We start from the raw sequence: 26,330 nt of genomic DNA, 5'->3' as shown, positions 1-26,330 counted from the left end.
CACTTAAAAAATTGTATCTGGGGGACTGAAGAGGGCAGGGAGCTAAAATTACACACGGCCTACCAGAGTTCGAGCCCATGCATCCCATATGGCTGACCAAGAGCAATTCCTGAGTGTAGAGCCAGGAGTAACCCATGAGCGTTGCCAGCTATGCCCCCACTCCATAAAGTTCTAAGAGCTAGAGTGCTCAAAGCAACCCCAGGATATGCCACCATGCTGTCCCTCCCCCGCCACCCAGCATCAAGTGTGGCACTGATGTCTCCTGAGGAACACTGCTACTGGTCCAGAGGATCCCCACCATGACTGGGCCCAAGCACTGAATCTTTAGGCTTAAACAGCTAGACTGACCCTCTTCAGGGGGAGCCCTAGGACCTGTGAGCACTGTCTGAGAGGTCTTTCCATGAGCCCTGCCAAATTTACTTCAGTGGAAAACATGTCTGAGGTGGAGTCAGGAAATAGTACAGTTGTTTGGATATAACCCAGATTCAATTCCCATACCATATGATCCTGGCCAAGACTCAGAGACTATAAAAACCAGCTCCCGGAAGAGAACAGTGCAGTCTCCTGCCCCCGCGCCTGGTTGTCCTCGCCCGGGCCCCTTGGAGGGGAGCGGGTTGAGCTTTCCTCCCCACCCCGACCAGGGCTCCGGCAGCCGAAGACCTCCAGGACCAGCGACCACCATGCTGAGACCACTCTCCGCACACATGAAGGTACTGGCAGAGGGACAAAGCCACACGGGTTCCGGGACCGAGATCTCCAAGCCTACTCGGATTTGGGCCGAGCATCCTCCACCCAGATCCTCCAAATTCCAGTAGGCAGGGGTCACACCCACCAACTGGCCCCCTGGCGCCGTGTAATCCCATCAATGGCCAAGACTCAGAGACTATCAAAAACCAGCTCCCGGAACCGCACGGCCGCCAATGCATCTTATTATGACATCTTATTATCTCATTCCTACTTTGGACAAACTGGCAGGCTACCGAATGTAGCCTGCCCACAGGGCAGAGTCTGGCAAACTCCCCGTGGCGTACCCTATATGCCAAATACCAGTAACAATGATGGGTCTCATTCTCCTAAGGAGCCTTGAATATAATCTCAGGGTTAGGATGAAGGAGACGTTACTGGGGCCTGCTCGAGGCAATCGACGAATAACAGGATGATTTGTGATTTTTTGTGATGATCCTGGACATCTCTAGAGGTCCCCAGGTGGTGGTTTGTGCATGGGCAAAGATCCACAAAGGTCCCTAGAACACCAAAGGGGTGGTCCAGGTGATTCCTGCACCTCAGGGCGCAAGCAGCACTGTACCCGAGGGTCTTGCATTGAACTGCCTTCCCAGTAGGCCAAAATCTTCAACTGGGTCCCCAGGTGTTCTGAGCACCACCTGAAACGCCCCTCCCAAATAATATTTGGGCATAAGGCTCAATGGTAGAATGCATGTCGGGCACATTTGAGGTCTTGGGTTCGATTACCAGCATAAAAAGTCATAACTTATTTCTATTTTTAACACAAGTACCTAAAAGAAAAATATTTGTAAAAGTGAATAAGGTCATCTGGGTTAGATCCCTGGCATGACATATGGTTCCTGGAGTCTGCCAGGAGTGTTCCCTGAGCAAAGCTAGGAGAAAGTCCTGAGTACCTCATAAAATTTAGTGAAAACTCATCTAAGTCATAGAAACAGAAAACATCAGTAACCATTTAAATTCATAAATTTTAATATGCGTAAATATGTATGATTTTTCAGATACATTACAATGACTAATGGCATTGTCTGAAAACTGTTGGGAGTCTTAAATCCCAGCTACTTCCCTACTTACCTCAGGCTGCATTAAGAAGGAGTCCTGCATGTGATCTCGAACCTCTTTCAGGAAGCTTGGATGGCTACCTACCTGAAAAAAGATAATAGAGATTTTATAAAAGCATATAAGAATATGAAGGCAGGCTGAAAATATAAATAAACAATCTATAAAAGTTGATTTTATTTACCTATTTTGCAATTTATAAATTTCAACTTTATTCCAAAATGCTATCTGTCTTATCCCCAACGTCACTGTCAACTTACAGAAGAATTCTTAAATGAATTTAATTTTCCTGTAGAAAAAATTATCTGATTAAAAAAAAGAACAAAAAAGAAAAGAAAAAATTATCTGTTGATAAAACAATAACGAGGTAGGAAATTAAAAGATGGACCATTAGATTTAAATAATAAGGAGATCTTAAAAATATGTACTAATTTTATCTAGATAACAATGTAATTCTAAGTCGTACTGAAGTATATTAACAACACTTAAAATATCTCAAGTATAGCAAATGAAGTATCTAAAAATTACACAAATTATAAATTTCATCATCTACAAATGACTCTTTAGGGGAACTATACTTAAAGCATAAGTCAGCGTCCAGCACATCCCAACTTAAAACTTACAGAAAGTTTAAAGAACCATACTTTCTGATTTTCATGAAGTTAAAATTATTATATAAAGAGGCTAAAGAGAGAGTACAGTGGGCAGAGTGTTTGCCTTGCCCAACTGACCCGGATTTGATCCCCCAAGCCCCACTGGGTTCCCTGAAACCTGCGAGGAGTGATCCCTGATCACAGAGCCAGGAGTAAGTCCCGAGTACAGCCAAGTATAACCCAAAAACAAACAAAAGGAAGACTTGGGGGGAAATGCTAAATATTATATAGTCTCCACTGCCAAGATCTAGGTTAATTAATATTATCCTTATCTATAAATTCCAGAAACAAACTAAGCATTGGAAACAAAAAACGAGACAGACAAGATAAAAGTTAGGAACAAAATTTTAAAAGGTTGGGAGATGGAAACAAGAAAAAATAAGCAAAAAAAAAAAAATTAGTTCCAAAGTAAAAAGAGAAGACATTCACTAGACAACTGGTAGAGTGATTTCTTCCAAGCATGTCTAAGTATGTTTCTTTATCCTTAATAAAGTTTACATATCCTTAAAGTTAATATAGTTTACACTTATAAATCATTAACATAAAAATATTTTATTTAAATCAAAATTCTAATTTATAACAATTTTTATTTGAAATAATTGTTTCATTTTATTTAATAAAATACGAAGAATATTTTTAATATTCACTAGAGTTAAATCATAAAGTACCTGTGGAAGGAGAAAGGAACTAACCCCCTAGTCCTAAGAATCTGAGAAAATTTAGCAAACACCAGAGAAAAGTCAGACCACCACACCCCCAAGCAGTAGCAAAGAGCAGCTCTCACTTTCACGGCTATCAACAGAAGCAAAGTTGAGAGCTGAAGAAGACACCCCTGGCTGACAATAATTGGGCAGGGCCTTCCATCCCTACCAAAGCAGAGACAAATAAACCCCGCTGAAGTGTAAGATTTCTTAAAATACAGAATAATAACCAAAGAGTCCAATTTTCAATAAAAATACAGCATTTATCCTATCAAAACTCAGAGAGCAGCTTCTTAAAAACAATCAAGAGTGGGGTTGGAGCAATAGCACAGCAGGTAGGGCGTTTGCCTTGCACGCAGCCAACCTAGGTTCGATTCCCAGCATCCCATATGGTCCCCTGAGCACCGCCAGGAGTCATTCCTGAGTGCATGAACCAGGAGTAACTCCTGTGCATCGCTGGGTATGACCCAAAAAGCAAAAAAAAAAAAAAAACCAAGAGTTGCTTCATTTTTTCCAAGTGTCAAGTACAGATGAATAATTTTTTTAAGTACAGATGAATTACCTGAGAAAGATTTTGAGAAAAATAGAACCCAGAAGATGCCTAAAGGCTTAAGAGTTCAAACCTTAGTGCAACCACATGTGAGGAGGTGATCAGAACACTCATTACACTGCACAAATCCTCAGGAAGAAAGGCCCAAAAAACAGCTTAGGAAGCACCTGGACCAAAAGAGAGGCCCTGGTCTTAACTGTTAGGCCCACACAGCCAGCCCTGCATTATAGTACAGCAACGCTTGGGAAGTCAAAGTAAAAAAATTTAAGGTATTAACTATTATAAAAAACATACACCAAATATCAGCATGAAACCAGAAAAAATTAACAACAAAAAAAACTGAAAATTTCACAAGTTGGATAGTATTACCCTACACTCTTAAACAATGGGTTAAAGAAAAAAAATCATGGTGCCAGAGAGATATTACCAGAGCTTAAGCTGCTTATTTGCCATGTAAGCAGCCAACCTCAGTTCAATCCTGAGCACGGCCAGGATGATACTTGAGCACAGGGCAAGGAACATCCTTTGAGGACAGCCACATGTCTCTCAATCTTCCCAACTAGAAATCATAAGGGAAATAAAACTAAGGAAATAAAACTAATAAATTTAATACTAGAGATAGATAAAAATCACAAAACAGTGAGACATGGGGTATATTATAAAAAAGTAGCCAGAGAAAATGGCTAGTTATAAATATCTAAGGATAATTTCACACCAGCAACCTAGTATTTTACCTTAACAGAAAACAAAAGACAGAAAGAGAAAAGTAAATAATAAAAATTAGAGTGCAGACAAGTAAAAAGGAGAACAGGAATGTAATCAATAATGACAAAAGTGGGATATTTGACAAATCACAAATCTTTATTTAAACAACGATTTCAGACTATAAAAAACAAAAAGGCAACATATAAAGACTGAGAGGGAGGAGCAATTGTACAGCAGGTAGGGAATCTGCCTTGCACACAGCCAACCCAGGTTTTATCACTAGTATCCCATATGGTCCCCTGATCACCACCAGGAGTAATTCCTGAGTGCAGTCAGGAGTTAAGTCTTGAGCACTGCTGGCTGCACCCCCCCCACAAAAAAAGAAAAACAAATTTAAAATAAAACAGGAACAATAATGGGGTTATTCCTGAGTTCAGGAAATTTAGATGAAATAAACTATGCACTCACAAAACACAACCAAATCTAACCAAAGAAACACAAAATAGGGGCTGGAAAGAGAATGGTGGGTATTGGTTTAATCTGCAGACAACCCATATGGTACCCCAAATCCCACCAGGAGTGATCCCTAATGCAGTCAGAAGTCCTAAGCACTATCAAATTGGCCCCCCAAAACAAACAAAAAATCAACAAAAATACAAAATATCAAGAGTTCTAAGAGTCAAGTGACTGTCAATCAAAAACTTGCACTAAGAGGCCCAGAAATGGTTCAGTGGCTTACAGCAAACACAAAGCAATAAGTTCAAAATCCAGTGCCCAAAGCTGCTAAAGAGTGATCCCAACAATTTTTCTACTCTGATTCCCCAAATAAGAAAGAACTGTCAGCTGACTTAATGACTTAGAAAGCAACCAAGTATGAAATTATAAACCTAATCACAGATGCCCTATATAGGACAAAATGCCTTTATTGATAAATTTTGCAAAACATTTTATATAGAAAAAGTATTCTCAAACTATTCCAAAAGTCAGATCAGATAGCACAGGGGTAAGGTGCTTGCTTTGCATGAAGCTGTCCTATTCAATCCTTAGAACCACACCCACAGGAATAGCTAGGAGTGGCCTCTGAGTATCACTCTGGGGCAGGGATGAACCCTGTGCATAATTGGGTGTGGTCCCAAAATAAACCAAACAATTCCAAAAATCAGAACACTTTCCACTCTGTTCCATCAGGCCAACATGACAGCCTGATTCCAAAGCCAGATAAAAACATCACAATACAAAATAATAGAAACCAAGGGCCAGACAGCAGGTAAGGCACACGCCTTGCCTAGAGCCGACTCAGGTTCATTCCTGAGCACTCCATATGGTTCCCTCAGCACTGCCAGGAATGATCCCTGAGCACAAAGGAAGGAGTAAGTCGAGCACTATCAGGTGTGGCCAAATGAAATATTACAAACCAATATCCTTAATGAGTATACATATAAAATTCCAGACTATACTAGTATGCCAAATACAATAGCACATTAAAACTATATACGATCAAGAAAAACATATTCCAGTACTGCCAGAGTGTTTTAATATAAGCAAACTAAGTTATTTGGACACATTAGTAAGATAAGATTTGGTTTGTCTTTGATTTGTAATGAGATGGATTTCACATGTAAATTCAAAAGCAGTAAAATACAATTTTCTTTGCCAGTACTGTTTTATGAACTTAGAACTTACTACTTCTATATTTATAATGGTATCAAAAAAGTTAAAGTAGTCAAAAGAATAAAAGAATAAAATGTAATGATAACATACAGCAGTTAGTCTAGTGAAGCAACGATGGCTAAAGAAATTTTAAAAATCCATGAAAATGTACATATTCAGATTTTCGGGGAGCAGTGGGGGCTTTTGTGCCACACCTGGCAATGCTCAGGGTTTTACTATGCTAAGGAGACCATATGGGATAGCTTTGATACCAATATAAAAATATTATTGGTGATTTGGGGCTGGAGTGATAGCACAGCTGGTAGGGCATTTGCCTTGCATGCAGCCAACCCGAGTTCGATTCCCAGCATCCCATATGGTCCCCTGAGCACTGCCAGGAGTAATTCCTGAGTGCAGAGCCAGGAGAAACCCGTGTGTTGCTGGGTGTGACCCAAAAAGCAAAAACCAAACAAACAAAAATATTACTGGTGCTTTGATTATATTTTATTGGTTATTTTTTAGAATGGACATTAATGTATACATCCACGCATGTGAAATGTCTTCCTGCTTCTTAATACCTTGTTTTAAAGCTTTTAACATTGTATTGTAGTTCTCATTGTACAGATTTTGTTAAATTTATTCTTAGGTATGTAGTTCTTTTGATGCACTGTATTTATTAATTTTTGGCTTTTTGGGTCACGCCTGGCGATGCTTAGGGGTTATTCCTGGTTCTGCATTCAGGAATTACTCCTGGCGGTGCTCAGGGGATCTTATGGGATGATCATATGGGATTGTACAACGTGCAAGACAAATGCCCAACTTGTACTATCACTGCAGCCCAAGATGAACTTTTCTTTTCTTTTCTTTTCTTTTGCTTTTTGGGTCACACCAAGCAAGGCACAGGGTTATGCTCAGCAATGCTCCTGGCTCTGCACTCAGGAATTACTTCTGGCGGTGTTTGGGGGACCATTTGTTTATAATGGTATCAAAAAAGTTAAAAAGTCAAAAGAGTAAAAGAATACAATGGTAATGATAACATACAGCAGTTAGTCTAATGAAGCAACGATGGCTAAAGAAATTTTTTAAATCCATGAAAATGTATGGTGATTAAGAATTGAAAATCCACGGGATGCTGGGGATCAAACCCATGTCGGTCGCATGCAAGGCTAACGCCCTCCCTGCTGTGTTATGGCTCCAGTCCCCAGAAATGCACTTTTAAATGGTATTGCTTAATTTCTCCTTTGTTACTTACATTCAGAGCATATTGAGTTTGTACCAGCTACTTTCATTGTGCGTTTTACTATTTAATAATTTTAATGGAGTTTTTAGAATTCTGAATACACATTAGCTACAAATAATGACAGGTTTGATTTTTTTATTGTTTATTTATTTATTGTTTTTTGTTTTTTGGGTCACTCACGGCAAAGGGTTACTCCTGCCTCTGCGCTCAGGAATTAATTACTCCTGGCAGTGCTGGGAATCGAACCCGGGTCGGCCATATGCAAAGCAAACAAATGCCCTACACACTGTGCTATCACTCCAGTCCCCAGGCTTGATTTTTTAAAAAAATTTATTATAGCTAAAGTTTTTTGTTGACAATGGTATTGACATCTGTGGTCTTGCTGTACATAGTTGCCTCAGCACCATCCAAGTGCCCAAGACCCAATTCATAACCGCTGTATCACTTCCTCTCTACCTACTACTCCATTCACTTGTTAATATTTATGACAAAAGGGCTAAAATTATACAAATTAGAATGGAGTCTCTTCAACAAATGGTGCTATGAAAATATGTAAATTAATAATAATAGCAATAATAATATGGGACTCAATCCCAACAGCAAGGGAAATAAACAGTTCTGATACATTAAGTTAAAAGCTTTTCTATAGCAAAAAAACAAGAAAACAAAATGAAAGGATAGTTTGTGTGGGAGAGGAAGATGAAGTATTCATACATAGGGGAAAAAAGAGCATAGAATATGAACAAAAGATTTGAATAAACACATTTCCTAATGTGATGGTAAGCAGACATGCTCACCATCACTGATCAAATTAAGGAAAGCACAAATTAAGGCCATAATGAGATACCACTTCACACCTGTGAGAATGGCATACATTAAAAGCAGCAATAACAACTGCTGGGAAAGTGCAGAGAAAAAGGAACTCTTCTACACTGTTGCTGGGAATGTAAATTGGTTTTTGGAAATGATTGTGGAAAATGTTATGGGAGCTTCTGAAAATCAAAATATAGAGCCACCATCAACAATTTGATCTATCAATATCACTTCTGGCTGTCTATCCAAAAAATATTAATAGAAAAAGTTACATTCACCACTCACAGACCACACTTACTTAAAACAGCTAAAATACACAACAAACTGAAATGGTCTATAGACAGACCACTAACTATAAAGTACATTTATACTATAGAGCATTGTACATCTATTTTTTTAAAAGGCAGAACGTTGCATTTGCAACAAAACGAAAGGAATTGGAAGCAAATAAGGAAAGATAAGTATTGGATGATTTCCCCCTGCCATATGAAATAAGGACATAAAACTGATTTAACAAGTGAAAATCAGTAATAAAATTAAGATTACTTATGAAAGGGTTTCGGGGTGAGATAAAGAGGGGGAGAGAAGGAGGCTTTATAAATTAATACAAGAATAGAAAAAATAGGAGGCCGAAGAGACATACAGCAGGAAGGATGATTGCTTAGCAACCAAATAACTCAGTTTCAATCTCCAGCTTCCCATATGGTCTCCTGAGCACAACCAGGAGGGATTCCTGGGCCAGGAGTAACCCTTCAGCATTGCTGGGTATGACAAAAAAACAAAAACAAAAAGAATAGAATAATAGAATATTGAGTCTACACTGATAAAAGAGGAGTCCTTTCCATTTTGCAACAATCCTCTGCATCTTCTGTCTCAGCCTTTACACCTATCTTCCATGAAGGCTGCACCTTTTTCCTCAAGCTGTATGTGTGTGTTCTTCTATTTTCAACCTGTAACCCTGTGAAGCCCCCCTACCCGTCATCTATCTACCCTCTCCATTCATTAGTTGTCACTTGGCAACTAATGCCTTTGCATTTTTCCAAGGCTTTTGGGCTGCCTTAACCATATATTGCTTCTTAAATATGTCCCTCCTGCATTTTAACAAACACTCCAGTACAAGAATCAATCCTGAAGTTTCGTTCTCCTTTTAGGAGTCACCATTAGCAGTACAGGATATGTTCAGAGAGGTATAATACACACTTGACAAGTGCAAGAACCTGGCTCGATCCTCAACATCGCATGAACTCTCTGAGAAGTCAAATATTGCCAAGAGTGATCCTAGTATTCCCACCCCAACATTGCTGAAAGTGTCCCCTACTTTTTAAAAAAAGAGTTCCCACTACCCCAGTACCTAGTCAAGGGTTGAGAGTTTATAAAATCTTGGGGCAAGACTGTGAAGGCAGGGGCTGGAGCAACAGCACATCGAGTAGGGCATTTGCCTTGCAGGCGGCCAACCCAGCATCCCATATGGTCCCCTGAGCACCACCAGGGGTGATTCCTGAGTGCAAAGCCAGGAGTAACCCCTGTGCACTGCCAGGTGTGACCCAAAAAGCAAAAAAGGAAGGAAGGAAGGAAGGAAGGAAGGAAGGAAGGAAGGAAGGAAGGAAGGAAGGAAGGAAGGAAGGAAGGAAGGAAGGATTGTGAAGGCAATTGTCTTGCATGTGGCTGATGGCAGTTCACTCCCGGGCATGTTTATGGTTCTCAGGACATAGCTGTGCCCTGAGCAAAGAAGAAGTATGCCCCCGAGCACAGTTGGGTGTGGTGCACAACCGACATATATGTTTCCTCGCACAACACACAAGATGGTTCACTTAAACCCTGTCTGGAAAATTTTAAAAGTAATAATAAAAAAAAACAAACACTACTCAATGACTTGTGCAAAGCTGAATGCAGACAATATGATCCTATTTCTATTCAGTTATATACCAGAATGAATTCCAAGGATTAAAGATTTAAATTTCAAATGAAGGCTTATATACATCACTGACAGAGATAAGATATATATCTATATACCTATATCTATATACCTATACTGCAAAGTCAAGAACACTGAAAGCATGAGACCCAAAGTACAATAACCAAACATAAAACTGTGCCATCACCTGAGTGCAGAGCCAGGAGTAAGCCTTGAGCACCATCAGGGGTGTCGGTCCCCCACGCGCCCCCCCCCCCCCCGCAAAAGTGCCTGTCAAAGAAACAGGATAGAGGGTGGAAGGGAAACTGGGGACACTGGTGGAAGTTCACAATGGTGGTTAAAACTGGTGATGAAAAATTGTATGACTGACAATTCTATTTTTAACAACTTTGAAAACCATGGTGCCTTAATAAAATAATTTCAAATGAAGACTTACATAGAAAACATCAATAGTACTAATGTAGCCTAGAGTAAAAAAGGAACATAGAGCAAAATCCAGAAAAAACTAAAAACAATTAAAATATTGACACTATTTTTAAAAATTTACAGGGGTCTGAAAGGTAATAAAGGGTATTTGCCTCACAGGCAAGTAAACCATGATTCAATCCCCAGCACCACTAGGGATCTAGAGCAGTGCGAGGTGTCCGCCTCCAAGCACAAAATCAGGAGTAGCCCTTCTTAAGCACCAATGGTTGCAGCCCAACAAACTCCCCCCCAAATTTCCATGATAAAAAATAAATGTAAGAGACAGTACAAACAGTTAAGGTATCAGCCTTGAATGTGGCCAACCCTGGTATGATCCCCAGTTCCACATAACCACCAGCAGGACTGATCCCTGTACAGAGCCAAGTGTGAGACCTAAACACTACCAGGTATGACTTAAAATTTAAAAAAAAAAAAAAGAATACATAAACGTTTAATGAGTAGTATATAATTTAGACGAATTTCACTAATATATATTATTGCCAGTTAAAAAGTTTATAAAAAGTTTATAAACATGAGGGTATGATGCTGCCAGCAAGTCAACCTGTACCTGCAGGGCAAGTGCATCAGCAGCCAGATGGTGCGTTCAGGTGTCCTGAGACCACAAAATTGCCGCTGTGTCTTTGGCCAGACCCCAACGACTTGGGGCCAAATTTACCAAAAAATTAGACAGCCAGGGCTGGGGCATAGTGGGTACTGACCCAGGTTCGATTCCCAGCATCCCACATGGACCCTGAGGACCACCAGGAGTAATTCCTGACTGCATGAGCCAGGAGTAACCCCTGTGGTGTAGGCCCTCCCAAAAAAAAAAGAAATTAAACAGCCAAAAGTTAGGTATGTGGGAGCCACACCCACATCCAGCTCAGCTATACAAGCTTACTTACTGGCCTTATTTCAGAGACCCATAAATCTTGAAAGAGATCAAAAGCCAAAGTTAGGGCCAGCGAGCATAGCATTGAGCGGGTGTGCACTGCAGGGCATATGCCAGTATTTATTTCTCTGAAAAGGATGGAAACAAGGACCATGATCCAGAGACACACTAAAGAATCTCTGAACCAAGCAGCTCGCTGCAGAAATGCCTCCAGACTTTAAGCCAGGCCAACTTCACTGGGGTGCCTCAGAGCGAGGGGAGAGGAGGAGGCAGGTCATCATTCCACCTGTCCCCAAAAATCCCATGGCCACCAACTTCCAGAACCCAAAGAGTAGTGCAGGTACATGGGTTCAGTGATGGTAAACTCCAAGCTTCAAGGGATAGGGGATGGGCTGGTCCTTCTTATTCTCCGCTGGCCCCAACCCCCATGGGACCCTGGAGATCATGCCAACAAACTGCCTCTGGCTGCCACTTAAACTCCTTAACAGCGATAATCCAGAGACACACAAAGGAATCTACCGAATTGAGCAGCTCACTGTGGAGATTTCTCCAGACCCTAATTATCTAAAATTTTAGAATTCCAGGAGAATGCAGCAGCTCTGGAGGCCACAGGACATCTTATGGTATTGATGACAAGCAATACAAAAGAGAGTTTCAGGGAGACTGTCTGCCACAGAGGCAGGGGGAGCGGTGGGATGGGACAGATACTGGGGATCCTGGTGGTGGAAAACGTGCACTGGTGGAGGGTTCGGTGATCGATCACTGTATGACTGAAACTCAAACAGGAAAGCTTTGTGACTATCTCATGGTGATTAAAAATTAATACTTACAAAGTAATAAAATTGACATTTTGAATTAAAAAAAGTAAGGTGGAGTTCATGCCCAATTCAATCAGCTTAATCAATGGCTGAATAAATAGCAGTACTCCTACATTAAAAAGTTTATAAACAAGCTAGACCATAATGTTTCAAAAATAAAGGTTATCAGGGCTGGAGTGACAGAACAAAGGGCAGGATGATTAGCATGCATCTGCCAACCACAGCTCAATTCCACGCATCCCATATGGTTCCCCAAGCCCGCCAGGAGTGATCCCTAAGCACACAGCCAGGAATAATGAGTGCAGAGTCCCTGGTGTAGCCCTTACCCCACAAAAAAAAAAAAAAAATTTTAATTTTAAAAAGACTTATGTGGGGAGCCAGAGCAATAGCACAGCAGATAGGGCATTTGTCTTGCACGCAGCCAACCCAGGTTCGATTCCCAGTATCCCATATGGTTCCCTGAACACTGCCAGGAGTAATTCCTGAGTACAGAGCCAGGAGTAACCCCTGTGCATTGCTGGTGTGACGCAAAAAGCAAAAAAAAAAAAAAAAAAAAAAAAAAAAAAAAAAAAGACTTATATGGGGCCTCTGGAGCGATAGCACAGCGGGTAGGGCGTTCGCCTTACACGCGGCCAACATGGCCGACCCAAGTTCGATTCCTCCGCCCCTCTCGGAGAGCCCGGCAAGCTACCGAGAGTATTCGATATGCCAAACACAGTAACAACAAAGTCTCCAATGGAGACGTTACTGGGCCAGCTCGAGCAAATCGACGATCAACGGGAGGGCCTTTACCTTTACCTTTTACCTATGGGGCCTCTAGTGCAGCTTCGGGAATGTGTTTTTTTACATTAAGGTTAATTCAGATTCACCAGGGGACACTGGTGCTCGGAACTATACACTGGTGGAGAGATAGGTGCTAGAATACTGTATGACTGAAATCTAATCATGAATGGCTTTGTAATACTCTATCCCACAGTGATTCAATAAAAAAGTTAACAAAAAAAAAAAAACAACAATTATGGTTACATCTGAGAAGGCAGAAGGGGATAGTTAATTAAGGAAAACATGTAATTTTAGTTCCTTGAACTATGATCTCGAACACGAGTTCGATTCCTCCACCCCTCTCGGAGAGCCCAGCAAGCTACTGAGAGTATCTCACCCGCAGAGCAAAGCCTGGCAAACTACCCTTGATGTATTCAATATGCCAAACACAGTAACAACAATTCTCATGATGGAGACGTTACTGAGCCCACTCGAGCAAATCAATGAACAACGGGAGGACTGTGACCTGACTGTGAACTATGATCTTAAAAAACAAAAGACATAGATTTCATGGGATTACCATTAAATATTGTCAGTAGTGATTACTAATTCTACAACAAGGCAAAGCAAAAACAGTAACAATAATCTGAGCAAGACACAAATTGGTGGAGTCAAGATTTAACCCTGACCAACCAACTAAAGTCATACTAAACCCTCTAGGTATCAGAAGACAACAAATGATTTGCTACATGCCTAAGGGGGCAGGTTGAGGAGAGGAGGAAAAATGGGGACACTGATGGAGGGAAGGACAATCTGGTGGTGTCAGAGCACTAAATACCTGAAATGTATGTAAAATTAACAACTTTGTAAGTCGCAGTATTTTTAATAAAATTGAAAACATTGTATCATGAACATTAAACACTATGAGATCTAATCCTTCCCATCTCCAAAACTAGTCTTCCTTAAATCGATGAATCTCAAGTATGATACTACCAAACCAAGCATCAACTTTGTTTTACCTCCTACTAGCATGTATCAGCAATACAGTAGTTAGTAAATTAATAAGTCATAAATAAATTACAAATGAAGATTTGCATCAAAAGCTCCATTTAATAATAAAAAAAGATGACCAAAGTCCAAAACAGAAAAATAGGTAAAGATGCAAACAAATATGCTCAACAAAAAAGGAAAGACAATATATCTGAAACACAATGAACTGTTCAGTATCACCCCCAAACTAAGACCTAGAAATAAAATACTAACAGCATCTGATTAATGAAAGGATATGTTAACATTCTGTTGGACAGACTAAAAAGAAAAGTCACTTCCATATATATTACTGTTCAGTAATTATATTACTTTGGGAAGGCAAATCAGTCTAATTTCTTCAGGGAGGAATTTAATATCTGACAAACTAACATGAGCATTTCACCTTCGGCCAACCAATTCTGAGATTTTTACCTTAAGAGAAATAGGAGATAAAGCACTTGTTTTGAATACCTCTACTGCGGCCTGACACTACCAGGGTCACTACTGAGACCATGAAAAAGTCCCCTCTTCAAATAAAAAAATAATAAAATCTACCCTGAAAATCACACCTCCGAAGGCCAAATTAAAGCACAGTGTAGGTTACTCATCAGCTATATCTGGAAGAGCAGAAGACTGTAAGCAACCAATGCAAACAACAGCAAAAATAAAGTTACGATGTACAGCCCAGTGTACACAGCTCAAGGGAGGTGAGGGAAAACAACAATATACTATATGCATCAATAATAGTAAGAATTTTTAAAAGATACCATCTGTAGCATTTGATGTAAAAATAATGCAATATGACAAATTTCAGGATACAAAAAAATGAATAACCTACCTGAGCATTAAATTACAAAGGGTTGCAAACACTCACATATAATATTTCCATCATATAAATGTAATAGATATATAAAATCTGAAGTGCCTGGGGCCAGAATGATAGTACAAGAGATAGGGCGCTTGCCTTGCACATGTTCAACCAGTCAGGGTTCGATCCCCAGCATTTCATATAGTCCCCCGAGAACCACCAGAAGTAATTCCTGAGTGCAGAGCCAGGAAAATGCCCTGAGCACAGCAGGACAGTAGCCCCCAAAACAAAAATTTAAAAAAAAACCTTAACTGCACAGGTAATATTAAAATACAGTAATTAGGAAATGCTAAGTGCACAGATAATATTAAAAAAATAATTAGGAAGTAACAAATTCATTACTGTTACTGCCATGAATTATCTACCCCAAATTTTGATCATAAATCCTATTCCCAGAGAGACTTAAAGAGAATAAGAGCTTAAAGGGAGGCAATTAAAATTAAATGAAGACCTAAAGGATGTGGTCCTACTCAGACCTACCTCAAACACAATGTCTCTCAAACACAAACTCACTAGCTCTTTTACATGCATATGAAAATCCATTCTGAGGACACAGAAAGGAAGCTAGCTAAAACCAGAGTGACCTCATGAAAAAACACTACAGGGGCCAGAGCAACAGGATAGTGGGAAGGGTGCTTGCCTTGCAGCAGGTCCTGGTTCTATCCCTGGCACCCCATATGGACCCTATGAGCATTGTCAGAAGTTAATTCCTGAATGCAAATCCAGGACTAAGCCCTGAGAATCGCTGGGTATACTGCCCGCATGGCCCTGTGCACCCTTCCAAAGCAAATGAAATATCTACACGTAAAAGTCTCTTCATGTTGGGTTTTTAAGCTCCAGAACATGAGAAAATTAATTTATTATTTAAATCCTATTTTCTTATAGTAGCATTAACAAACTCATACAAACATAAAGTTTCTATACTTAATAATCAGCATTCTAAAGAGTTCACAAATTCCTGATTATTTTAACTTTAGCAACTACAGAAAGATATGAGGAAAATAAACTGATAAAAAATAAAGTAGGGGTCAGTGATAATACAATGGGTATGACACTTGCCTTGACTAAAGACCAACCCAGGTTTGATCCCCAGCACCCCATATGATCCCCAAACCTCCAGGAGTGATCCCTGGGCACGAGCTAGAAATAAACTCTTAGCACTGCCAGGCGTGAAGCCCACCAAACCTACCCCCCCCCCCCCCCGCCAATAGAAGTAAAGTGGAAAGCACAGAAAAAGTAGTTCTTTGCATTTAAAAATGTCTAACTGGGACAGAGAGAAGACAGCAGGTAAGGCACTAGGCACTGCACACAAAGGACCAGGGTTTGATCCCTGGTATCCCTTCTGGTCCCCCGAGCACCAACAAGAGTTCCTGAGAGCAGAGTCAGGAGTAACCTCTGTGAATCCAGGGTGTGTTCCCCAAAGAAAACACACACACACACACACACACACACACACACACACACACACAGAATGATGCATTTTCTTAATTTTTCAGGCCCTCCCGTTGATCGTCGATTTGCTCGAGCGGGCCCAGTAACGTCTCCATTGGAGACTTTGTTGTTACTGTGTCTGGGTATTCGATAATTTTTCAGGAAAAAACAAAATAATAAAAATTGAAAATACCTAAGATGATTGAGGCATAAATGGGAGCTGGACTTGAGTCTCTCCTCTTTTTATAGAGTTTGCTTTTGAACCATATATATAAATTAAATAAATCAGAAGACCATAAGGACCAGGGAGATTGATCACAGGGCTAGATCTCTGGCACATCACAGTCCCAAGCACCACCAGGAACAACCCCAAACAACATGCCAGTAGTAGCTCCTAAGCGCTACCAAACATGCCTCCCCCCCCAAAAAAAAAGCCTTAAAATTTAAATATTAAAATTTTATTAAGAAATATTGGGGCTACGGGGGTATGGTGCCGCCAGCAGGTCAATCTGTACCTGTGAGGTAAGTGCATCAGTAGCCTGATGGCAACGTCAGACTTTCAGATACCCCAAAATTGCTGCTGTGCCTTTAGCCAGATCCCAAAAACTTGGGACAAAGTTTACCAAGAAAGTAAACAGCCAAAAGTTAAGTATGTGGGGGACACACCCACAAACCACCTCCAGCTCAGCTATATAATTGGAGGCATGGCCTCTCTGGTTCCTGATCGAACTGCTTAATGGCCATGATCCCAGAGTCTCAGAAACGAATCTCGGAACCCAAAAGCTTTTGGTAGAAATGCGTCCTGTTCCTGCAGTAGGTTACTGGCGCTGGGCCACTCCAGGTGGGAATAGGTTTTGTGCCTTGGCCTGCTCCCCCTGGCGGCCTGGTGTCCACCATCCTCCAGAGGCCACTGGAGGAGGTTTGGGCCTGCAGTAACGAGAGACACCAGGGCCTCACCACATGGGGGTGGAGTTGACTCTCCCCATCCCAAAGAGACCCCGAATTGCTGCCTACAAACAGCCTCTCTGGCTCCTGATCAAGCTGATTAATAGCCATGATACCAGACACTCAGAAACAACTCTTGAAACCCAGCGGCTTTTGGCAGAAATGCATCTGGACTGCATACAAGGTGGCTGCCAGCTCAGAGCTCATTGGAAAGCCAGGTATGAACCAGCAGTGAAGAGGCCAACTGCAGTCTCATGGGAAGAGGGACGGTACCTGCACATCCTTCACACCCTACCGAGGTCATGAGTTGCCCCCCACAAGCGGCTCTCTGGCATGGCCATGGCTCCAGAGGCAAAAGGACTTAGTCCAGAGCCCATCAGCTTGCAGAAGAAAAGTGAATGGACCATGTGTTAAACTACGGCGCCATGCCTGCCCAGGAGGGAAAGGGTTTTGCTCCCTTCCACCTTTTTACCCCTTGGCAGCAAGGTGGCCGCCACCTCAGAGCTTATAGGAAAGCCAGGTACGAGCTGGAGGTGATGGGGCAACTGCAGTTTCATGGGAAGGGGGGCAGTACCGGCATGTACTTCACGCCCTACTGAGGTCACGAGTTGCCCCCCCACGAGTGGCTCTACGGCACGGTCAGAACACCAGACACACAGAAACCAATCTCGTAATTATCTGGCTCTTTGCAGAAATCCAAAATCGTGGCCGCGTGACATTATATGATTCTCATAACCAGCTATAGAAAACAAAATATTTCACAATGCATTTTCAGCAATTCTGATTGTTTGGGGGGAAAGTCTAAACAATAATGGTGCATCTTTTGTCGAAATAATGAATGTAATCAATGTAGAGAAGAGTTAAGTAGAAATCATCTGCCTCACAGGCATTTGGAGAGGGGCGGGGTATACTGGGGTTCTTGGTGGTGAAAAATGAGTACTGGTGAAGGGAAAGGTGTTTGATCATTGTATGACCAAGACTTAAACCTGAAAGCTTAGTAACTTTTCCCACAAATAAATATAAAAAGGAAAAAAAATTTTAAAAAAATATAGGGGCTAGAGAAATAGCAAAATGGGTAGGGCACTTGCATCTATGCATGATCTCTAAGATGTGGAACAGGTGTGACCCAAAATTTAAAAAAAGAAAAAAGGAAATGTAAGACAACCAATCATTTTTTGTAAGCTTTTAACAATTTTAATGATGATCTCTCTCTCTCCATCTTCACTAAAGAAAATTCCAAAGAGGAATTTTAGTAGCTTCTTGGTAAGTAAAACCAAGGTTGATTTCCAACAATCTTGAAGTATCTCAGACTTTATTTTAAGAAGTCATATCCATTATGTGACAATAATGGAATTAAACAAAAATCTAGATAAATTTGGTTAACAAATGGTGACAGGACAATATTACTATATTAATTTTTATTAAAGCAAGTTACCTGTTTGTATTCACTGACACAACTTTGACAGCAAAATCTTTTCTGCTGACCATCTATCACCAGGACATTATTCCCAGCCCCTTTGCTGGGCAAGTACTCTCCACACTGTTCACAGCAATTCATTATCAGACCATTAGCCATTCTGTATCTATTAAAGCAGTGGTCACTGCACAGCTTATGAGTCATATTTTTAAAGCTGACTTCATGGCGAATCTAAAAGAAAAACAATTTTAAAAATCTTACTGTAGCAGCATGACAAAATTGGCTAAGTTACAAAGTATTCTAACAGAAAGCAGTTGCTTCAACAACTTTTCTGTTGAAAGCTTGTTTGGGGAAAAGTAGAAATTCATAACATATTTTAAAACGATTTATATACAGTCTACAACTGTACCTCATGGTGTTTCACTATTAAAAAAATAATAACAAAAAGGAATACACTAACTTAAAAAAAACTATTTGTATACACATAAGGACTACAGAAGGCAGGGGAGTATGCACGAATGCAACTACTATGAAGTTATCTAGAGACATTAAAAAGAAGAGGAAAAGACCTAGTTTTGGTATTAAACTTCTAAACAGACTGGAGATCTTTGTACAAAGCAAAAATAGAATTGAGGCCAAAGAGATTTAAGTTTCTACTGGGTCAGACCCCAGCTACACCCTCACACACTCCCCAGAGCATCACTCTACCTCAGGCTCTCGCATTCTCTGAACTATCAAAATCAGCAAAGAGGGTTCTGGAGAGATAGCACAGCGGGTAAGGCGTTTGCCTTGCATGCAGCCAACCCGGGTTCGACTCCCAGCATCCCATATGGTCCTCTGAGCACCGACAGGAGTAACTCCTGAGTGCAGAGCCAGGAGTAACCCCTGTGCATCGCCAGGTGTGACCCAAAAAACAAGAAAAAAAAAAAAAAATCAGCAAAGAATCACTAGAAAGGTGTCCCCTCCACCAAAAAAAAAAAAAAAATTCCAGTAAAGTGCTAACAAAGAGTCTATCAATATATGCAAGTTAGGCTCAGGCTTCTATTCCTTCATTTAATATTTCAATACCAAATATTTTATCAAATATTTCAATATGATATAAAATATAAAAATTTACTTTTATACCCTCTTTCAATAGGGCTGGAGCGGGTAAGGCACTTGACTTGCATGTAGCCGACCCAGGCCGACCCCGGTTGAACTCCTCCGCTCCTCTAGGAGAGCCCAGCAAGCTACGGAGAGTATAGTCCCCGCATGGCAAAGCCTGGCAAGCTACCGGTGATGTATTCAATATAACAAAAACAATAACAAGTCTCACAATGGAGACGTTACTGGTGCCCGCTCAAGCAAATCGATGAACAACAGGAGGACAGTGCTACCGTGCTACCCTCTTTCAAGAAAATGAGTCTGAGGAAAGTAGAGATTGATAAAGGAATTGGTGTTAAAATACTGTATGCCTAAAAAACAAACTGTGAATAACTTTGTAGTTCACAATGACAAAATTTCTTTTCAAAAATAGAACATGAGGTTGGCTGTAAATTCTCCATGTATTATTTAAAAACAAAAAACCCTAGGTAAATAATATTTAAATTTTCCTAGATTAACCCCTATGGAAGGATGGATTATATAAAATATTTATGAGAATTTCAAAATATTCTCATCATGAAAGGACCAGATCTAACAGTGGGACCAGATCTAGGGTTTCTGCCTTGCACATGGCTAGCCCACGTTAGATTCCAGGCATCCCATATGGTCCCCCAAGCAATTCCAGGAGTAATTCCTGAGTGCAGAGCCAGAAGTAACCCTTGAGCATTGCTGGGTGTGTTCCAGAAACCAAAAAAATTAAAAAAAAAAAAAGGAAATACAGTGATAAGAGTACGTAGTAGCTATTAAAGTTAAAAATAGTCCATTACATAGAACTAAATGATAAAGCACAAAAATACACACCTCTGTTAGTTTACCACAAATTGTACACCTTGATTTATTTAGAGCTCCTTTTGTAGGATTCTGCTTATCTTCATAGAGAGACAAACAAGATGTACTACAGAATTCCTGGAAGGACTCGCTTGAATCAACTTGAGCAACAATGGTTCCTTTCATTGTAGTTATATCTCTGAAAAATAAGGGAACAACAAATTGTATTTTTAAAAAATCAAATGTTTAAATGTTTTTAAATCTCCATATATCTTAGGATCAAACACCATTTAAAACCCCATTGTGTAGCTTTAATTATTTGAAAAGTCTTGGCAATAAAATATGAACACGGAAGTTTGAGAAGGAAAGGTTTTGCACAACCAAATTTATCTACAAACTCCATAGTAAGGTTTTATATACTGGAAACAATCAGGGTAAAAATGGTAGCTTTATAGCAGGGACCTCATGGGAAGGGGGGCGTTCTGGGCTGTCCTTCACGCCCGACCGAGGTCGCCAGCTGCCCCCCACGAGCGGCTCTCCGGCACGGCCACGACCCCAGGGCACAGAAACCAATCTCTTAACTATCTAACTTTTAATAGAAATTCTTCCAGGGTCAATAAGTAAAATAGCAGAAATCCAAGTTGTAGAAAACAAATCATTTCACAACGCTGTTTCAGTATGTCTGATTGGGGGGGGGGGGGGGGTGGTCGTAAACTCTAAACAATAATTGTGCATCTTCTATCGAAACAATGTATCTAGTCAAAGTAGATAGAGTATTAACTAGAACTCATCTGCCTCACAGGAATTGGGAGGGGTGGGAGGTGAGGTTCTATTGGGGTTCGGGGTTAAAAATAAGTATTGGTAAAGGGAAACGTGTTTGATATTTACATGACTGAGACCTAAACCCGAAAGCTCTGCAACTTTTCCCACAGTGATTCAATAAAGAAATAAATTATAAAAAAAAAAAAGAAGAAGATGCACCTTGTTCCAAAAAAAAAAAAATGGTAGCTTTAATTATGTGGAGTTTAATGTAAAGGACTAATAACTTACAGAACTACAAATTTACAATCGTCATCCAATTCCCTTCCCATGGGTAATTAGAAAGTTTATCTAGGACACAAGAATATGACGTACATTTTAGAGAATAAACTTAAGTACACACCTATAACTCAGAAGAATCCCACCCATTATTCTGTAGATTTCTAACTGCAATTAGGGATATTTAAAAATAGCAATATTGATGATCAATGAAAAGTACTCTTTAATTCTGAATTTTAAGACCCTACATAGTATAATATACAAATCTACTATAAAGCAACCCAAAAACCATATAACCATGGCTTCAATACTTGAACTTATTATAGTTATAAGATCACTAAGCCTTTTCCAAAGCCATAAGATCTAATGATACATTCCAGGACTAAGTGAGAGCACAACGGGTAGGGCATGTGACTTGCACGTGGCCGACTGGGTTCGATTCCCAGCATCCCATATGGTCCTCAGAGCACCACCAGGAGTAATTCCTGAGTGCATGGCCGGGTATGACCCAAAAAGCAAAAAGTAAAAACAAAAACAAAAAGAGGATACATTTCAAGGCATCTCCAAGAGAGAGTGAAAACCCTTTTCTGGTTTGCACATACTATTTCATTTTTCTCCACACACCCGCCCCCACCTCTATTGCAGAACCACCTATTAAACTCAGGGCCTCACACATGCAAGGCAAGTTATATACTAGTGAGTAACATCCTTGGCCTTAGCCCAAGACTGAAACAATGGCAGAGGGGGCCAGGGACATAACTCACTTGCCTTGCATGGGTGAAACCCTGATTCAATTCTTGGCACTGAAAAACAAACAAACAAAAGAAGAGCATTAAAAACCAAAAAATGAGGGTAAAGAGAGCTCAACAAACTGAAGCACATGGTTTGCACCCAAAAGGCCAGGGTTTAAAAACCAGCACCACTTGGCCCCCATGCATAGCAAAGTGACCCCTGAACACCAAGTCAGAGGCAGGCCCTGAGCATTACTGGGAATAGCCTCAAAACAACAAGAAAAATACAAAAATATTTTATCTCTGTTGGTGAAAACTAGGACTGGATTCTTTCTAGTAAGGAAGCTAATGAGTCTATGTTCAAAACAAATATAATCAAACTTTTCAATAACCTTTAACGAAGTGCAAATTTTGGCCTCAATATACAGCCAACAAACTGTTCAACTTGTTTTATCTAGATAGAACTTCATGTGTAAATACATATATGAAATTTTACAATTTAAAAGAAATCCAAACTGGATCACAAACAGAATTATAGACAAGCTTTTATCTATGTAAACCAATCCCAAAGCCTATCCAAGTTTACTCTATTTTTCCCTTTTTGGAGGAGATGGGGGAGTTGGGCCACGTCCAGCTGTGCTCAGGACTTAGCCCTGGAGGAACTCGGAGAACCATCTGGGGTGCCAAGAAAGAACCTGTGTCAGCTATATGTAAGGCAATCACCCTGCCCACTATATGATCTCTCTGGACCCAAGTAGAAAAGTCTTTTAACTATAAGCAACCTGGGCTTTATAGAAAACCCTCCAAAGTCATTACAAGCTTGAATTTGGCTTTAACATTAAACCAACAAGTCAAATAATATTTTAAATATCCCTTTGCCTTTAAAACTGATGATTTTCCCAAGATTTCCTACGAATTTTCAAACATGGAATTATGTTAAAAGATAAACCTACTTTTTACACATCACACAGAGTTTCTTTGGGGCAGGTTTGTGAGAAAAGGAGGAAAGGCAGGTGGTGGAGCAAAAGAGGTGAGCAGATCCTTTCCGTTGATAAGCTGTTTGTCCCTTCTGCAATGGCTTTTTGCAGTTTGCACAAGTAACTTTAACTGGTTTAGTAGGTTGCTGTTGGGCAGAAGGCTGGAAAATCTGTTTAGGAAGCGAGGCCACTGGTGACAAAGAATCCACCCCTGGTTGCTTCTGATTACGGGGAAATGAAGCTGACTGTGAGATCCAAGAATCTTAAAAACAAAATATGAAAGAGAATGAAACAGGTTACACATATTGAAATTCCTATCAGTTTTAATATCCCACTTTGTACAAGTTAAAACACTACTAAGACAGTAATACAGTCCCTCTTCATTTAATATTGTTGACACAACTTTATAGACTGTGGAAGGAAAGAGTACTCAAACAAAATCAGCACACACATGGGGAGAACATATAAATTCTAAACTAACAATGGTCCAACCTAAGAATATTTTGTTTGCCTCATCAACTTTATAATCAATCGAGAAAACTACATTATCTGTCTACAGCAAAAAAGGTAAAGGACACTAGTTTTAAAGATTGACTGTCTGATACTTCAGTTCACTAGACTGAGAAGTTACTCAAACTGTACCTAATTCTTCTCTAACCTGAAAATGAAACAAACCTCAGGAATGGTAATATTCAACAAATATAATAAACCTCTGACTAAAACATACAAATCACAAGAAATACTAACCAATAACAAGAAATACTAACATATTAAAATACAAAATATTAATTAACAGAACTTGAAGTACTATATATACATCAATGTATTAGTGTAGAAAAAACAATTTTGACAAATGTAACACAGGTATAAAGTTTACATGAGCTGGGCTGGAGAGATAGCACAGCAGGTAGGGCGTTTGCTTTGCACGCAGCCAACCCAGGTTCGATTCCCAGCATCCCATATGGTCCCTTGAGCACCTCCAGGAGTAACTCCTGAGTGCAGAGCCAGAAGTAACGTTACCCCTGTGCATCGCCAGGTGTGAGCCCAAAAAAAGCAAAAATAAATAAAGTTTACTTCAGCTTATATTCAAAACAGCTTTTTAAGAACAATTTTTCTTGAAGCTAGAGCAACTGAGAGTACAGTGGGTGAAGGGCTTGCTTGCCTTGTATGCAGTCAACCAGGGCTCAATCTCAGGCACCTCATACGGTTCCCTGCACCCACCAGGACTGATCCTAAGTATAATTCCAGGAGTAAGGCCTGAGCACCACCAGCTGTGGCCCACCCCCCTCAAAAGAACAGCTTTTCCCTATTGGCGAGTGGAGAGAAGGAGGCACAAAAAATAACTGAGGGGGCTTCACCAGTGATTCTCAACTAACCACATCATTGGTTTCGTGTAAGAGCCATGGGTGTGATGCTTCTCAGGCCCTGCAGTGCTGGGACTATCTGAGCTAGCCCAGCAGTACTGGGGACCCCTGGGGCTACACTAGTGATGCTCAGTGATCATGTGGTGCAAAGATTCAAATCCAGGTTGAGAGCATGTAAGGAATGCTCTCTAATGGTTATACTGTCCCGTTTCTCCCAGGCTTTTTGTTTTATGTTTTGTACTTCCATATTCTCTTACACATACTATAAAAGTAATTACGAGTACTCAGAGTCAGACCTCTACCTAACACCACGCACAAAAGTCAGATCAAAATGGATTAAAGACCTCAACAACAGACTAGAATCCAAAAGTACACTGAAGAAAAGGTCGGCAAAACCCTGCACAATATTGAAGCTAAAGGTATCTTCAAAGATGAAACGGCACTGACCAAGCAAGTGAAAGCAAAGATAAATAAATGGGACTGACTATCTTGAACTAAGAAGTTTCTGCACCTCAAAAGAAACAGCAACCAGAATAAAAAGACAACCTACAGAATGGAAAAGAATGCTCATCCAATACCCTCCTGATAAGGGGTTTAATATCAAAAATTAAAATCCAATCATGAACAGCTTTTTAAGAGTCTATCTCACGAGCACTACAGAAATTTTGTTAGGGCAATATGCAATGACCAAGCCACCACATTACTTCACCATTACAATTTTCACATCAAATAGCATTAAAAGATGTGTAAGATTATAAGGGCATAGTTGCTCATCTTTTCTATGATATTTAGAAGTCACCAGCTTACTACACCGACTGTTCCACATTCTTTATTTATTATACCACAAATACCATAACTTTATTTTTATTTTGGGGCCTCACCCGGTAGGTGCCCAGGATGTACTCCTGGCTCTGCACTCAGGGATCACTCCTGCCAGGACTTAAAGGACTATATGGGGTGCAAGTGTCAGCTGTGTTCAAGGCTAGTAACCCTACCAATGTACTATCACTCTGACCCCCAACTTTGTCTTCAAATTATTGGTCACGAATCCTAATGTCTACTATCTATTTTCTCATAATTTTTTCCCTTTCTAGTATCTCTGAATTTTGAACTTTCATACATAATAGCACCCCTCATTCATAAGGAGCACTCCCCAAACCCACCGCCACACCACTCCCATACTTCGACAAGTACATCCCAAACTTGGGGAAATGTCCTTAGTAACAAAACCTTGAAGAGGGTAACCTCTTGGTTCTGACCTTGTCCACCAACCAATTTTTATTTTGGGGGGTGGTGGAGGTTTATTTTCTTTGGGCAAGGGGAGAGCACACTGAGAGATGCTAGAGATTACTCCTGGCTCTGCACTAAGGAATTACTCCTGGTAGCACTTAGGGGACCATATGGGATGCAGGGTTAGCCCCATGCAAGGCAAATGCCCTACCCGTTACACTATCACTTGGGCAGGAACCAATGGTTTTAAAGGGGCAATATAGCACTGCACTGTATCACTGTCCTCCGGTTGCTCATCAATTTTTCTCAAGCGGATAACATCTCCATTGTAAGATTTGTTGTTACTGTTTTTGGCATATCGAACACGTCACGGGTAGCTTGCCAGGCTTTGCCATGTGGGCAGAATATTCTCGGTAGCTTGCTGGGCT

At 40.4% G+C, this 26,330-nt stretch overlaps 1 protein-coding gene across 1 annotated transcript in view; it reads right to left on the bottom strand.

Annotated features, from left to right (window-relative positions):
* Nucleotides 1-26,330, bottom strand: part of LOC130040773 (zinc finger MYM-type protein 2) — a 133,233-nt gene that overhangs the window by 62,193 nt on the left and 44,710 nt on the right. Inside the window, exons 3-6 of the mRNA XM_056132802.1 lie at nucleotides 23,285-23,570; nucleotides 20,596-20,761; nucleotides 18,670-18,882; nucleotides 1,816-1,887 (exon numbers count right to left, since the gene is read on the bottom strand). Coding sequence (XP_055988777.1) covers nucleotides 1,816-1,887; nucleotides 18,670-18,882; nucleotides 20,596-20,761; nucleotides 23,285-23,570 — 737 coding nt within the window. The remainder of the gene's footprint in view (nucleotides 1-1,815; nucleotides 1,888-18,669; nucleotides 18,883-20,595; nucleotides 20,762-23,284; nucleotides 23,571-26,330) is intronic.

This window comes from Sorex fumeus, unplaced genomic scaffold (genome assembly GCF_029834395.1).
Source record: "Sorex fumeus unplaced genomic scaffold, SorFum_2.1 ptg000095l, whole genome shotgun sequence".
In the NCBI taxonomy this organism is placed as follows: domain Eukaryota; kingdom Metazoa; phylum Chordata; class Mammalia; order Eulipotyphla; family Soricidae; genus Sorex; species Sorex fumeus.
The sequence above is the reverse complement of the archived record's forward strand: the minus strand, read 5'-3'. Positions and strand labels throughout refer to the sequence as shown.